The sequence below is a fragment of the Colias eurytheme genome, chromosome 2 (assembly GCF_061535395.1).
Source record: "Colias eurytheme isolate Ceu_HAF_F1 chromosome 2, ilColEury1 Martin Lab GWU primary, whole genome shotgun sequence".
Taxonomy (NCBI): Eukaryota; Metazoa; Arthropoda; class Insecta; order Lepidoptera; family Pieridae; genus Colias; species Colias eurytheme.
The window spans coordinates 3320367-3333698 of NC_142981.1; the positions used below are offsets into that span (position 1 = coordinate 3320367).

At 32.8% G+C, this 13332-nt stretch overlaps 1 protein-coding gene across 1 annotated transcript; it reads right to left on the bottom strand.

Annotated features, from left to right (window-relative positions):
• Nucleotides 1–1169: 1169 nt before the first annotated feature.
• On the bottom strand, nucleotides 1170–10481 carry LOC149910157 (cyclic nucleotide-gated channel beta-3-like). Its single transcript, XM_090107427.1, has 15 exons — nucleotides 10339–10481; nucleotides 7886–7992; nucleotides 7466–7537; nucleotides 7261–7383; nucleotides 6964–7097; nucleotides 6256–6515; nucleotides 6030–6179; nucleotides 5525–5699; nucleotides 5004–5134; nucleotides 4442–4565; nucleotides 4094–4176; nucleotides 2838–2984; nucleotides 2294–2406; nucleotides 1735–2014; nucleotides 1170–1506 (listed from the first exon to the last, which is right to left on the bottom strand). Exons 1-15 carry the CDS (start codon nucleotides 10363–10365, stop codon nucleotides 1414–1416), a joined length of 2019 nt encoding a protein of 672 aa, XP_089963553.1. The 5' UTR covers nucleotides 10366–10481; the 3' UTR covers nucleotides 1170–1413.
• Between the last annotated feature and the right edge of the window lie 2851 nt (nucleotides 10482–13332).

The following is a 13332-nucleotide window of genomic DNA, read 5'->3' on the forward strand; positions in this document are numbered from 1 at the left end:
TAATATAAACTTTACAAGATAATATTAGTGAAAGGTTGACAACAGCGATTACTTTTACTGAACATAAAATGTATCATTGTAGTACATATATTTCAATCTCAATTGTTAGAAGATACAATTAATAATATTGCAAAAGAAATTGTTACGTTGAAAAATGTTAATGATTTAGAAAAGTTTATTACTGCAGATAGTACAGTCAGTTAAGAATGTTGTATTTTAGACAAGAGAAATTGTACCTCTTATCCAATATAACTTATCCTGTTCTTATCCTATTATGCGAACGGTAACTTTGGCTTACAATGAAGAAGAAATGTATGAAGCTGAAGAATGTATTGAAATAAATCAATTAATTTGTAAAGGAAATATATTGCAGAAGGACACTTCTGAGTCTGAAATATTGAATACAATAAATAGTGAAAAATGTCAAATGGCAGCAATAAAATATCCTATGGAAGAAATTTTGAAAAATATCCCCAAATGCGATATAATCATCAAAAAACTTTATGGACAAAACATACTAATATATTATGTAGAGAAAATTGTGAGTTGAATGTTTCAGGAAAAACTTTATTTCACACGAGGCCGAGGGATTCAAGTCAATGGCCCAAATGCCCAATGGAGACTGTAACTGAAATAGAACTCAGAATGGACGATAGAAAAAAGATTTTATCAAAGTTAAATGAATTGAAGCGGATTCCAGCATTTTTGAAACTCACGATAATTCAATATTGTTGGATAACATTTATAACTGCATATTATAATATTGATATGTTTTATTAACGTTTAAATTCTCAGATCCAGGTTTCGTTTAAAAAGCTGTTCTTCGAACTTTGAGGGGGACAGAGTAAACAAACACAAATGCCCACTTAATTTAAAAAATAAATAAGAAGATGGACAGTAACTAAGTTGAAACCTAAGGAAGGTTATTATTTGACTTCCGATTAATTTGGTATGTTATCACCTGGGCTTCCAAGAAAGAATGTATTGATATCATCAATAAGCCCATTCAGTGGACAATAGGTAATTCTGGAGAAGGAGCAATTTAAATGATGGAGCAAATTAAATGAAGTCTTAACTAAGGATCGTCGTAGTGGGAAATAATTCAACATTAGCTGATCAGAAGAGGATCGAAATATGTTTGAACGAAAATAGTGAGAGATATTTAAGTCCCCATAGTCGAAATCGCCCCGGTTTACCTTTCAGATTTCTTTTTTATTAGAAATATAATTTATTTATTAAAAGTATTTTTGAAGTGTAACTTCTTTAGGCGCGTTGAGGGTAAAATTTCAAGGTCGCGTCATGGCAATACCGCCACGTCATGGAGTAAGGCGACGATTTTGGTATCACTAAATCTTGCCAAAGAAGTTTCACTTCTGACACGTGTGCTCGGTACACATGCTCTTTTTTTTGTAATTAATTAATTTCACTGGAAAGAACGATGGTTGGTATCGGTGTCCGTAGCTCGGCGCGCGGTACGGGCGATGGATTCTGGTGCATTTCAGCTGGCTGTTTAAAAAAGAAGAGTTGTAATATTTTGTTTTTTTTTTGTAAAATATTTGAATAATGAATGTCTAAAAAGTCTATCTTCTTTCTTATTTGGAATGCAATATTCCTGAATAATACGTTATAATATCTAATCAAGAAAATAATTATTATTAAAAAATAAAAATACTAATTTCTTGAACTTCGACATAAGTTAAGATAGTGAAAATCTGAAAAATAGTTTACTCTTACCTTATCTTCTGACACCATAGACAACTTCCTCTTAGACTGTGCACTAGCCGATCTATTCCTTTTATCCACAGTCAAGCTATCATTACTACTGCCACTCCTTCTCCTCCTAGCTCCTTCATCTCTATGTTTAGACATTTTCTGTTTAGCCTGTCTTGCTGCATTTTCCCGAATTATTTGGTCGGCTCTACGACGGAGGATTTTAGCCGCTTCTTTATGGTAATCTAATGCTGTGTCTAGGTCATTACGGGATAGAGCAAAGAGCGTGGAGTAACCGCGAGATCTGGTTCAGAACGAGGAGAAAATGTCATAAAATAGTTGTAGTTTTGATTTTGAAAACACATGTTTAATTTCATTCGCCATTCAGGCAAGGGATTTGATTATTCACAGTAAGACATGTATTTTGGTACCAAAATACATGTCGGTACACAACTTTACGTTGGTGATAGTGATGCTGTTGAAGAATACCAGAGAAGAGATTTAAAATGGCTTTATCGTATGATTTATACTGGACTTTAAATATTAAAAAACTAATATGACTGGATAATTTACCAAATCTTACCGTACGGTAGCAGTGCGTCTCCTTAGACCATCTATACCGAGTAGGCTGATTTCACCAAAGACGGAACCTTCGCCAAGAGTTACTAAAACCTCTTTTTCGTCAGGGGACATTACCTGCGAGTGATTTGAAAGTTGTATTATATGATGTTCTTAAAAAAAGTAAAAAAAGTTATTTCAGTTAGCTAGTTAAGTTCTTATTAAAAAAAGTTATAGAAATAAAGAAAGAAGAATGAAAAAACAATTTATTATTTTAATGTTGACAATTATTTGAGATGGCGAGGCAGTGAATACAGATCAAATTATTGCAATTTGATCGTGATTGCTATAGAAATAACACATTATTATTATGAACATACGCTTTTGTCTAAAGCCTATTTTATTAGTTTTTACCATAAAATTTTGCTAAGCATAGAATCCAAAACATTTAATTATTCTTTTAAGTAAAAAACAGCACGCGGAGCAGCAAGGTGTAATGAAATTGTTACTGATTGACAAGCTAAGCAGAACACATCCAGAAGCTGTGAAACCTATTAACCACCCCTCACCAGACACTCGCCAGTCTTCACGATGTACATCTCGTGGCCCACGTCCCCGCGGCGCACGACCAGATCCCCCGGTAACACGGATACCGGTCGCAGTTGGAGCACCAGGTCACGGAGGAGGGAGGTCGAACAGTCGCGGAATAGTTGGACCTAGGTGGAAAGTTTTGCTATTTCTTGAAGAGGAAATGGTATTGCACGCCTCATAAGCGAAGCGTTGAGGTGGGTACTACTGTCACTTCGCGCAAAACATCTGATTTTTCAAACTTAAAATGTCTTTATGTATCATACATTGCAGTTGTAAGATAATACATACACACACATATTAAGAAAAAACACTATTTTTAACGTTCATGATATTTTTGATGTCATTTTTGTTATTTAAACTAGTTAAAAAACAGTTTAAAAAAGTTCTGTCTTGGACGTCCGTGTGTCTGTATGTGCGGATCCTTTTTCTTGTTAACACGATAGCGACCGAAATACTTTACTAATCGAGTCTTTTTTTTTCTCTTACGCTTGAGTATGCTCAGGCATAGAACCCTTTCATTTTTCAGGGTCTGATTCGATGTGGTTTAATTGTTATTAAATAAACAAAAATAATAATTAATAAATATTTATTAAAAAAAAATTATGAGGCGTGCACTTTTGGATTTTCCAAATTATTTTCTCTGTATTAACGCGATTGCTCGATGGATATCTATCAAATCGGTATTTTATCCATTCAAATTCTTTTGTCTTTTTCGATGGATATTTATCATAAGGCATTTTTTGACCGACGAATAATTAACAATTGTACTTAGTTATGTTTTTTTTTATAACAAAAAAGGATAAAATAAAAATATTTTCAATCAAATGTTTTATAGATGACACATTTTTAAAGAATAAAAAAATATCGATCACCAGGCGGGATTCGAACTCGCATCTTTGCAATACCAGGGCAATACCTAGCATCTTAGCCACCGGTATGGCGAAAAGATACGAGATTTAAAATAATTGAAATCTGTAAAATAAAAATGTGAAATTCCACATAATATAAAATAATCATTCAAATAATGATTTTTTAAACATCTCAATAGATGGCGTGGGCGAGGAATAAGTTCGATTGCTCTGGAGGGATATATAAGTGTATGGCTTGGCGTCGCCCCGGCATGGCTAAAGACGCATTAAAAAAAACTCGTCAGGGTAAATAATCTGACGTGTATAAGGATTTCCATTTATATATACAAAAATTGTACACACCATTTAAATTATGTATTTCTTACCTTACTTAACGTTGACATATGAACTTCCAAAGCCACATCGCGCTTCATATTATATGGCAAAGAATTAAGAATTCTTGCTTCATCTGAAAAAAATCGTCATCATCATCATAAACTAAAAGTTATAATGCCTATATTTAGATATTCAAGACAATATTTATTAGAACATGAATTATTAGTGAAAAAGCAAAAGCCAAACTGAATTTCTTTTGACTCGCACTTAACCGATTGTTTTACTAGCTAAAAATATTTTTTTATAAAGGCTATGGAGAAAGAAATGTGAAACAACAAGCGAGCTAAATATTCAGAGAAATATGTCACAGACTATACGATTTCTTCACACGTTCTTACCAAAACAGCGTTGCTGGCTCCAAGTGTAGTTGAACCAGCACGTAACTCGTCTTTGGAGGTTAATGGGCATATTTAATCGACGTAAGTATCGGATACAGCCGTCCACTTTCTTGCGGTATTCTGCCTGTTTTAATAAATAGAATATAACGAAAAATTAATAATACTGTTATACAAATAAGTACTTAATTTTTTTACTGGGTGAATTCACCTACTATCTCATGCATGCATGATCTCATACTATCTGGTTAGTTGACCAGATAGTATGAGATAGCAAAAAAATCATCCATATTAAAAATATTGTGAGTTGCTAAGGCGGGGTAAACGTAACATCTTGAAAAAGCATTAATAATTCCAGTGTGGGAAATTTAGAAAGCTAGATGATCTTTGTCGTTTTCCTATACTGGAATTACAATTAGTACTTTAAGTCATCATGGTATCTTCCCCCAGGACAAGAGACGAAAAATTTTCAAATTATGTATGAGATTTACAATTTGAAATCACTGTAAAGGTAAGGTCATTCAGGTAGAAAATGACAAGGTTAAAAAAAAACCATTTAACTTACTCTCTGTCGAGTAGCCGTAGCAATGATATCTCGTATTTGCCCAATGAGCAAAGCGAACACGAAGACGCCCATGAGCCAAGCGGCCGTCATGTATAAGTATTCAAAAGTATTCCCCGGTTTTGGATTTTTACCTAGAATTCAAAAGTTAAAGTTAAAAAGTTAACAAATGCTTGCTATTACAGACAATATAATAGTATACTACTTCTTCTTCTTGTATGTAAATGTGAAAGTGTCTATGTTTATTTTTCTTTTCTGGCACAACGGACCAATTTTATGATAAGATTTTAGTGTAGAAGGTTATTTGGCTAGAGAGTAACATAGGTTACTATTTACCGCAGTAAACATCTCATTCCCATTGGAAAATCCATTATGATACGCATTTGAATCATTAATAAATTTATAAATTCCGATAGAACGCGCTATATAAAAAATGTTACATGTATGTTAACTGTTAATTTCTTTTGTCAAACGAAACCGCAGCGAACAGCTAGTTAATTACAAAATCGTTAAGGATAACTCACCAATAGACGTGGCAGTTTTGGTAGCGAAGTAGAAGCATCGTATATACGCGTTTCCAACATTGTCATACACCCAGCTATTGGAGCCGAGGCCTATGTAATCGCTCATAGCGTAATATGCACAGGCGTTGAGGTGGATCAAATAAAATATGTAGAATAGGGTCTTGCCAATACGCACCTGCAATAATTGGGAAAAAATAATAAAATTACCTTTGTTTGCATTGACGACCGATAATCAACTCTAGTTGATTCTAGACCAAAAGTCTACTCTTTGTCGAAAACTTATCCGAAACAAAACTCTGCCAACGCGTTTATTGAGCAGAGTTTTCTTATGAGCGTGTACAATAGACATTGATCATTACATTATAGTTTTAATTAAAGATTGTGTGAATTTGAAGTTCTTTATAATAATTATGTCTGGGTCAATGAATATAAGAAAAAGATGATTAGCACCTTAATGAAACATTTAAGATTAAAAAAAAATCTGGTACATTTATACAATACTAACCACGTAAGGAGAAGAGAGCACTCGGTCCATTGCCTGGTGAAATTCCCAAAAAGTCTGTAACTTTAGTACCCTCGGGAATCGCAGTATCACCATACTTGTTCCGAAGTAAAAGTAGAAAATATCCAAGGGCAGAAGGGAAATTACATCAAACTGTAAACAATTATTTTGATTAATCATTTTTTTTCACAATATTCAAGAATGAAATAATCTTCCGACAATTGTTTACCTTATACTGGGTTTTCCTCTTATAATTCTTTCTAGTTTCCGTCTGATCAGTGACCCAGAAACCTTCACTCAAGAACATTAGTCTCGGTTTCACGAAAACAACATCAAGGATATAGATAATATCGGAGAAATAATCAGCGGTCATCCAAAAGGGGAGGTTTTCTGGGGTTTGGTATGGGAAAGTAGCGCGGAGGGCGACTGCCCAAGCGTTGTAGCTATAGCAGAATGTTACTAGGAATAGCCAGGTTATGTACACTCGACCTGGGAATAGAAAATTCATAGCAAAATATACCTAGAACTTTTGGGTGTTTTCGTAACTAAATGTGATTAGTAAATACACAAATGATTTAAGTATTTTTCAATATGGGGTTAATCTTTTCAATGAGATGACATATTTAAGATCTAGAAACCACTAGTTCGTTATAATTCTAACACAGGTTTTGTATCTATGTGTGATAACGAACAAACGGAATATTTATATTTTTAATATTTATTGTAAGAACTATACGAAGTCAAGTTACAATAAGTTACACATATCAAGCTTATTGAGCATTAATTGCACAGGGAAGTCTAATTGATATCCAACTGAGATCGTTATTAGATAGCCAATAAAACTTTAAATGATCCATATTTTATACACAATATGTGGATTCTGTCGTCTTTAAAAAATTCTCACTTATAAATGAAATTAAATAAATTATGGAATTACCTTGAGGATCAATCGGCATGTACGGGTCAAATGATGGTGGCAATTTGAAGCTTCTGCATTTTTTATCTTTCCATGTAATAGATGGAACTGGACTTTGTGGTGATTCAATAGCTTCTATCTTATCTTCTGAATGTCTACAACAAGAGATTTGTGAAATATATTATTCTAAAGATTATTTTATTCCCGACATTTATAGAACTACAATGATGATTTAAAAAGAGTAGTCCTTCAAAGACCTAAGATTTTAAATAGCAATAGGTAGGCGTCATTAGAAGTATTTATAAATTACTTTATTACCTTTTCGAAACTTTACGTCGTTCGAAGTGCGACAGTTCTGTCGATGTTTCATTCTCTTCATCCTTAGACTTATTTTTAGGACTTTCAAATAACCGCACACGTTTTTCTATAACAAATATCGATCTGGAATAAAAGGTTTGTTGTTATGTTATTTTTTAATAAATGAAACGGTGGAATATTATAATGGTTTTATTTATACACCTACCCTTTATTCTTCACGGCTTCTTCATCACGGACAATAGCATTTGGATCAATGTTAGAAGGTGTCTTCGTTAATCTGGAATAATACATAAAGTAAAGTCCCGTGTCCCCGTAGTGGGGTAAGGGGCAGATGCATTATTCATACATCTGTTTCACTGATCGATTTTCTTTAGGGACAAGTAGGTGATCAGCCTTCTGTGTCCTGCCAGACCGAGACATTTTTTTTTCTTCGTCTCCACCGGGAATCGAACCCAGGACCCCTCGGTTCTACGCTCACGCGTCAACCACTGTACCAAGGAGGCGGAATAATACATAACATGTTTATTCACTAAAAATATACCGGCCGAATTGATAACCTTTTTTTGAAGTTGGTTAAAAAAGCAGGAAAACAAATAAATTATTAGGCATTAAATTAAATTGTTACATTGTGCGTATAGGTGTGCACTCTGGAGTTCCCCATGATCCTCGAGAAACTTTGGCTACAGGGGCACTGACAGTTTCAGCTTTAGATGACGACGGGTACACTGTGTGCTGAAAGGAAATTTAAACATGAAATACGCAAATTTATTTTTAACACATAGAAACAACAACACACTGTTTAGGGGTTTTTGTTATATGCCTTACAAAGTTTTCACGCAGGTCTGCAGCTTTATTTTTTTTTTCAATAATTTTATAGCTTTGTGTTTGTCCACTAGAAATGCTATAAAGCTATACACGATAAACAAAATACAAGTATCAACCGTGAAAATTCAAGGAGTGGACATCGTTTGTCAGTTTATGACTTCTATAAAAATGAACATAAACCACGCTTGGTCGTTCCGCCTTGCGAAATTGGGCTGTGTTTAATGGCGAGTCTTGAAATATAGTCTAACATTTTTTGTTCTATATCCATAACATTCAATATATTCTAGATCAAATCATATTACTAAAAAATAAAATATAGATAAAAAATAAAATGTAAATCTTATTCCTACTCAGGACATTGCGTGAATATAGAGCAAAGTGGAGATTCGCTAGAATTGCAAATGGTAAATGCTTATAGTTTTCTTTTCACTTTCACTCATTTCAGATTGTCGGTTAGATACGTAAAAATGAACAAAAACAAAAATAGCATGATTTGCATTAAATGTTTAATTTTGTGTTTTGCAAATACCTACATTGATTGATATAAAAATATGTGATGTCGATAGCGCGTTTACAAAACCTATTACATCCGTATATAGAAAGCCATTATCAATTTAATTTCCCCACAATATTATTCATAGCTGGTGTTGGGATTGTTTTCATTCCTCAATAGGAGAGCACTCTTGATATTCAAATCACATCGCGATGGAGGCTAATGGGAAGGCCTTGTTCGAATTACTCAATATAATATTCTGATTGAGATGAATTTAAATATTCAAAAGTATTCTGGAATATTTAAAGTTTTATTATTTTTATATTTTCAAATCATCGTCCTAATTATCATTGGGGAATTTGTAACACACACATAGCTAATATAGAGGTTATTAACTTGGATTAACACATAGGATAGGTTTTAACCCGGAAATCCCACGGGAACGGAAACTATGCGGGAAAACGTTGGCGGAAAACTAGGAAATAATTTTTCAAATCGGACCAGTAGTTCCTGAGATTAGCGCGTTCAAACAAACGTTTGAACAAACAAACTCTTCAGCTTTATAATATTAATATAGATTATGTTTAATATTTATTAATTATTTCCAAGTAATAACCCATTATGTATTTCCGATACCTACTAAGGTGTGTCAACAAAAAATTAATCGTAATAAAATGAATGAAATGATAACCAATATCATCATATTAATTTCTCAGGTGCTAAACAAACATAACTAACAAATTGTAGCACATGGTGGGCGTTCCCAATTACTTACTTATCAGCTAATAGTAGATAGAACAACATGGGTTTAAGTTTAATTACTATAGGTAGGCTTTTTCATCCGTGGTGCATGATTTTTTTTTAAATATAGGTACATTTTTAATAAGTACTTAATATAAACTAAATAAGAAGGTAACTAATAGAACTTTTTTTACACAATTGATTAAAATTAAGTAGGTAAGTTATTAAGGTAATTCCAGATGTCGGGGTAAATGCAATAACGTTAAATTAATACGTAACTAGTGATTGATTTAACAAATATGAATAATATTGTTATCAAACACGTTTATTTTCATACGATGCCTTCACGATACCATACGATACTCACAATAAAACGATGCTCTGAAGATTCACAATTTTCCGAATTACCCGACATCCGGAATTCTTCGAATGCACTATGTCTATGTTTAAAATATACCTAGATACCTATTATAACTGTAGGTAATTATGAAAACTATTATAATAACTTTTTATAATATACTGATTATCATCCAACATCAAAAGTCTATTTTCAAGTGATTTATTAAAGGCTTTGAAATTTTAAGAAAAGAAAGATCCAAGTAACATTCTGTAACATCTGTGTTTGTGCTTTATTTAAATACATAAGTACCTACTTAGCGTGTTTCGGAGCCATTGAGCTAAAAGCTCTTAAGTTAAAAGCTTCTAATTGTACTACTTAAAATCTAATTAACAATTATGTTCCTTCATTTAGAAGTCGGTAGATAATTTATTTGTTTACATCTATTCAACTTTTCAACTCGGATTTTATATAGATAGGTAACTTTGAATATTACGAGTAAAGTAGTGAACGTACCAATTTGTTTTTCTTCGAAGCTTCTTTACTGTACACAAAACAAATTGAAATCTATAGAAATAATGATTAACTAAACATGACACTTAGTTAAATAAACACTAACAATAAACACTTATTTTAAACATTTATGTACCAAATCAATTTAATAATATTTGTTTATACTAACCACGTCTACTTTTATTTCCATTTCCATTCATAACAATAACGAGTTAACTGAATTTAAAAATAGAACGTAACTGAATTCGATTCAAAACCAGCCAGTAAGAAAAAAACGGAAGGCGCGTAAACAGTGGCGCGTGTGGCGCGCAGGCTGTGTCCACAAGTTGACTGCTCGATAAAGAAAACTCAAGTGTGCTCTATGCTTTCCGCTGACCTTAGAATGCCCGAATAGTTCAGCGATAAAAATTGTTCCCTAGGATTTATTTCGATGCGTGAGAGATATTGATTTTAAACACTGCCAAATGCTAAATATAAAAAATTGACACTTGTTTAAATTAAAAAAAAAGCCCGCACGTGAGTGTTTACAAAACCGTTATGTATATTATATTTAAAGACGCGTACGTGTAAATACGTGTTATGTCTAGGTTGTATCAAAAAATTAGTCGCGTGATCTAAGTTGGTAAAATCTTATAATTCAATTTTAAATTTCTTATGAGTTACGTTAAAGACATTTCCGTTACGTGTAACATATAAAACGTGTGTGTACGCGTATTCATAAATATTTAATACAATCTTTGTACTTTTTCACTCAATTCCAAAAAAATCAAAAAGTACTCGACTGTTTTCTTTTTGTTTTGCTAAAGCTTTACAAACTAGTGCCCTCCTGTTTATCCCATTTAAATTATGTCCAGTTCGGACCATTGGATGGCTTTTTAGTTTTTTCACAAGGAATAATGAATCTATAATATAAAAACCGGCCAAGTGCGAGTCGGGCTCGCGCACAAAGGGTTCCGTAGCAGCAAATATAATAAATTACAGTTAAATCAACCTATCTCAAAAACTATAAGAGATACTTTGATCAAACCAAAAATCGTTGAAAGAGTTAATTAGCATGCATCACCTCTATTTTTTTTAGAATTTTATACCCCGTAGTTATAAAAATAGAGGGGGGGGGACATACTTTTTACGACTTTGAGAGCTGATATCTCAAAAACCGTTCACTTTAAGAAAAATGTTTTTTAGAAAACTTTATATCATTTTAAAAGACCTTTCCATTGATACCCCACACGGGTATGTACATCGAAAAAAAAAATTTCATCCCTCAGTTACATGTATGGGGGGCTCCACCCCCAATTCTTTTTTTTACTATTTAGTGTCATATTTTTGTAGCGGTTCATACAACACATATTCCCATCAAATTTCATCACTGTAGTACTTATAGTTTCCGAGTAAATCGGCTGTGACAGACGGACAGACGGACAGACGGACAGACGGACATGACGAAACTATAAGGGTTCCGTTTTTGCCATTTTGGCTACGGAACCCTAAAAAGTAGTTACCGTAGTTTCTTGTCAGGAAATTAAAATTATGGATAAACCTATACAGCTACCATATTCAACATTTTATATAGAAAAAAAAACTATAAATTGTGTTCAGTATTCGGGAAGGACCTCACTCCCACGGAAGAACGGCGTGAAAAGATATACAATAATATAAATGCTACTGTGATTCTAACGATGATTAGGGTCGCGGTAGTTCGTATCCTTTTCTATAAATAAACATTCTTTTATTCCCCTCTTTGGTCCTTTCTTTACAAATCCTACAAAGTTTTCAATAAATTTCCAGCGGCCGGCGTTAAGCCTATGCAAATGTTCATGGGCATTCTGGTCGCCTACCAGCAGGTCAACCACCAAGGTCCTTTGCCAACTTCACCATTAAAAAAAAAAGACGGGTTGCACTCCGGGAGTGCCGGCAGAAGTGAAAACTTGATTATTAATTATTGTATACGTAATATATTATTAAAGTCTGTGATTATTAACGTTGAGCATGTTTGATATACATATATCCATCCGTCTTTTTCGATCAGGTCACGTGTCCTGACGCGAGTTTAAGATTTTATACCCATTACAGAAAAAGTGCTCAACGCCGCTAAAGAAGTTTTCACTTCAAAAACTCTAACAAAAAAAAACACACACATTTTAACATTATTATCCTTTAAATTTAAAATGAACGACTGTTACGATATGTACCAGTACGGAAATTAAAAAGATAAATCTCATTTTAATCGTACTTTAATGGCAGATAAAACAGTTAAAGTAATTGCATTGGCCTATTGTTCCATCTTTATCACCTAATAAAAAGCAAATCAATACAGGTAGGAAGGTAAAGTTTATTTTTTTTTTTTATTGTAAGACGTTCTTTATATTCAAGGTAGGTACTTATGTATAGTATTTTAAGGTAGGTACGGATAACCGTAGATTTATTAGGTAAAGATGTAGGTATGTAATTAAGATGTTATTTTACAAAATAAAATTGAAACATTGAAAACTTGGTAGAAAATTCCTGTTCATGTTTGGAGATGGTTGATTCCTAACTCAACAAACCTAAACAACATTTTTGATAAACTTGCATCAATTGCAAGGATTTAATAGCTAAATAGAAAATAAAGTGAAATATAATGTACATAATATTATAATAATATGTGGTGGAAGTGGATATAATAGATAATTTAATAGTTACAATAAATATTTTATAAAATCAACTGCAATCTCGTCCATGCATAATGAAAATGAAAAATTAATTCCCATCGTCTAACAAGGCAGACGGTATTATCATTAATAATAAAAGAGTATTTTTATTTATTAACTATAACAATAAGACGTTCCTATTCTTAATGCAAAAATAACCATTTATTTAACAAACTTACCCCTTTAAAGAATTTATTATACACCATTTTCGTAACCTTCAACTGAGCCTTCAACACATCACATTTATTTGGTCATGAAACCTCAATGTACCTATATAGTTATTTATTATAAAAACAAATAGAGAAATAGCAAAATCTGGAATTATCTGTTCAATCAGACTACACATGTCCATTTGAAAATGTGTTGATGTCATTGATTTTATACTTGGCTAAAGTGGACAGCTCTTCTTTATACGTGAATAGCATTACAAATACGTTCTATACATTTTGGTCGGTTAATACAAATAGGGTGTT

What these genes read in the sequence shown, in the direction of transcription:
- LOC149910157 (XM_090107427.1), bottom strand. Translation starts at nt 10,365, where the DNA reads ATGGAAATGGAAATAAAAGTAGACGTG. An exon ending in GAAGCCGTGAAGAATAAAGG is followed by an intron (nt 7,384 to 7,465) that starts GTAGGTGTATAA and finishes CTTTTATTCCAG; the next exon opens with ATCGATATTTGTTATAGAAA. An exon ending in ATATGTCAACGTTAAGTAAG is followed by an intron (nt 2,985 to 4,093) that starts GTAAGAAATACA and finishes CTTTCCACCTAG; the next exon opens with GTCCAACTATTCCGCGACTG.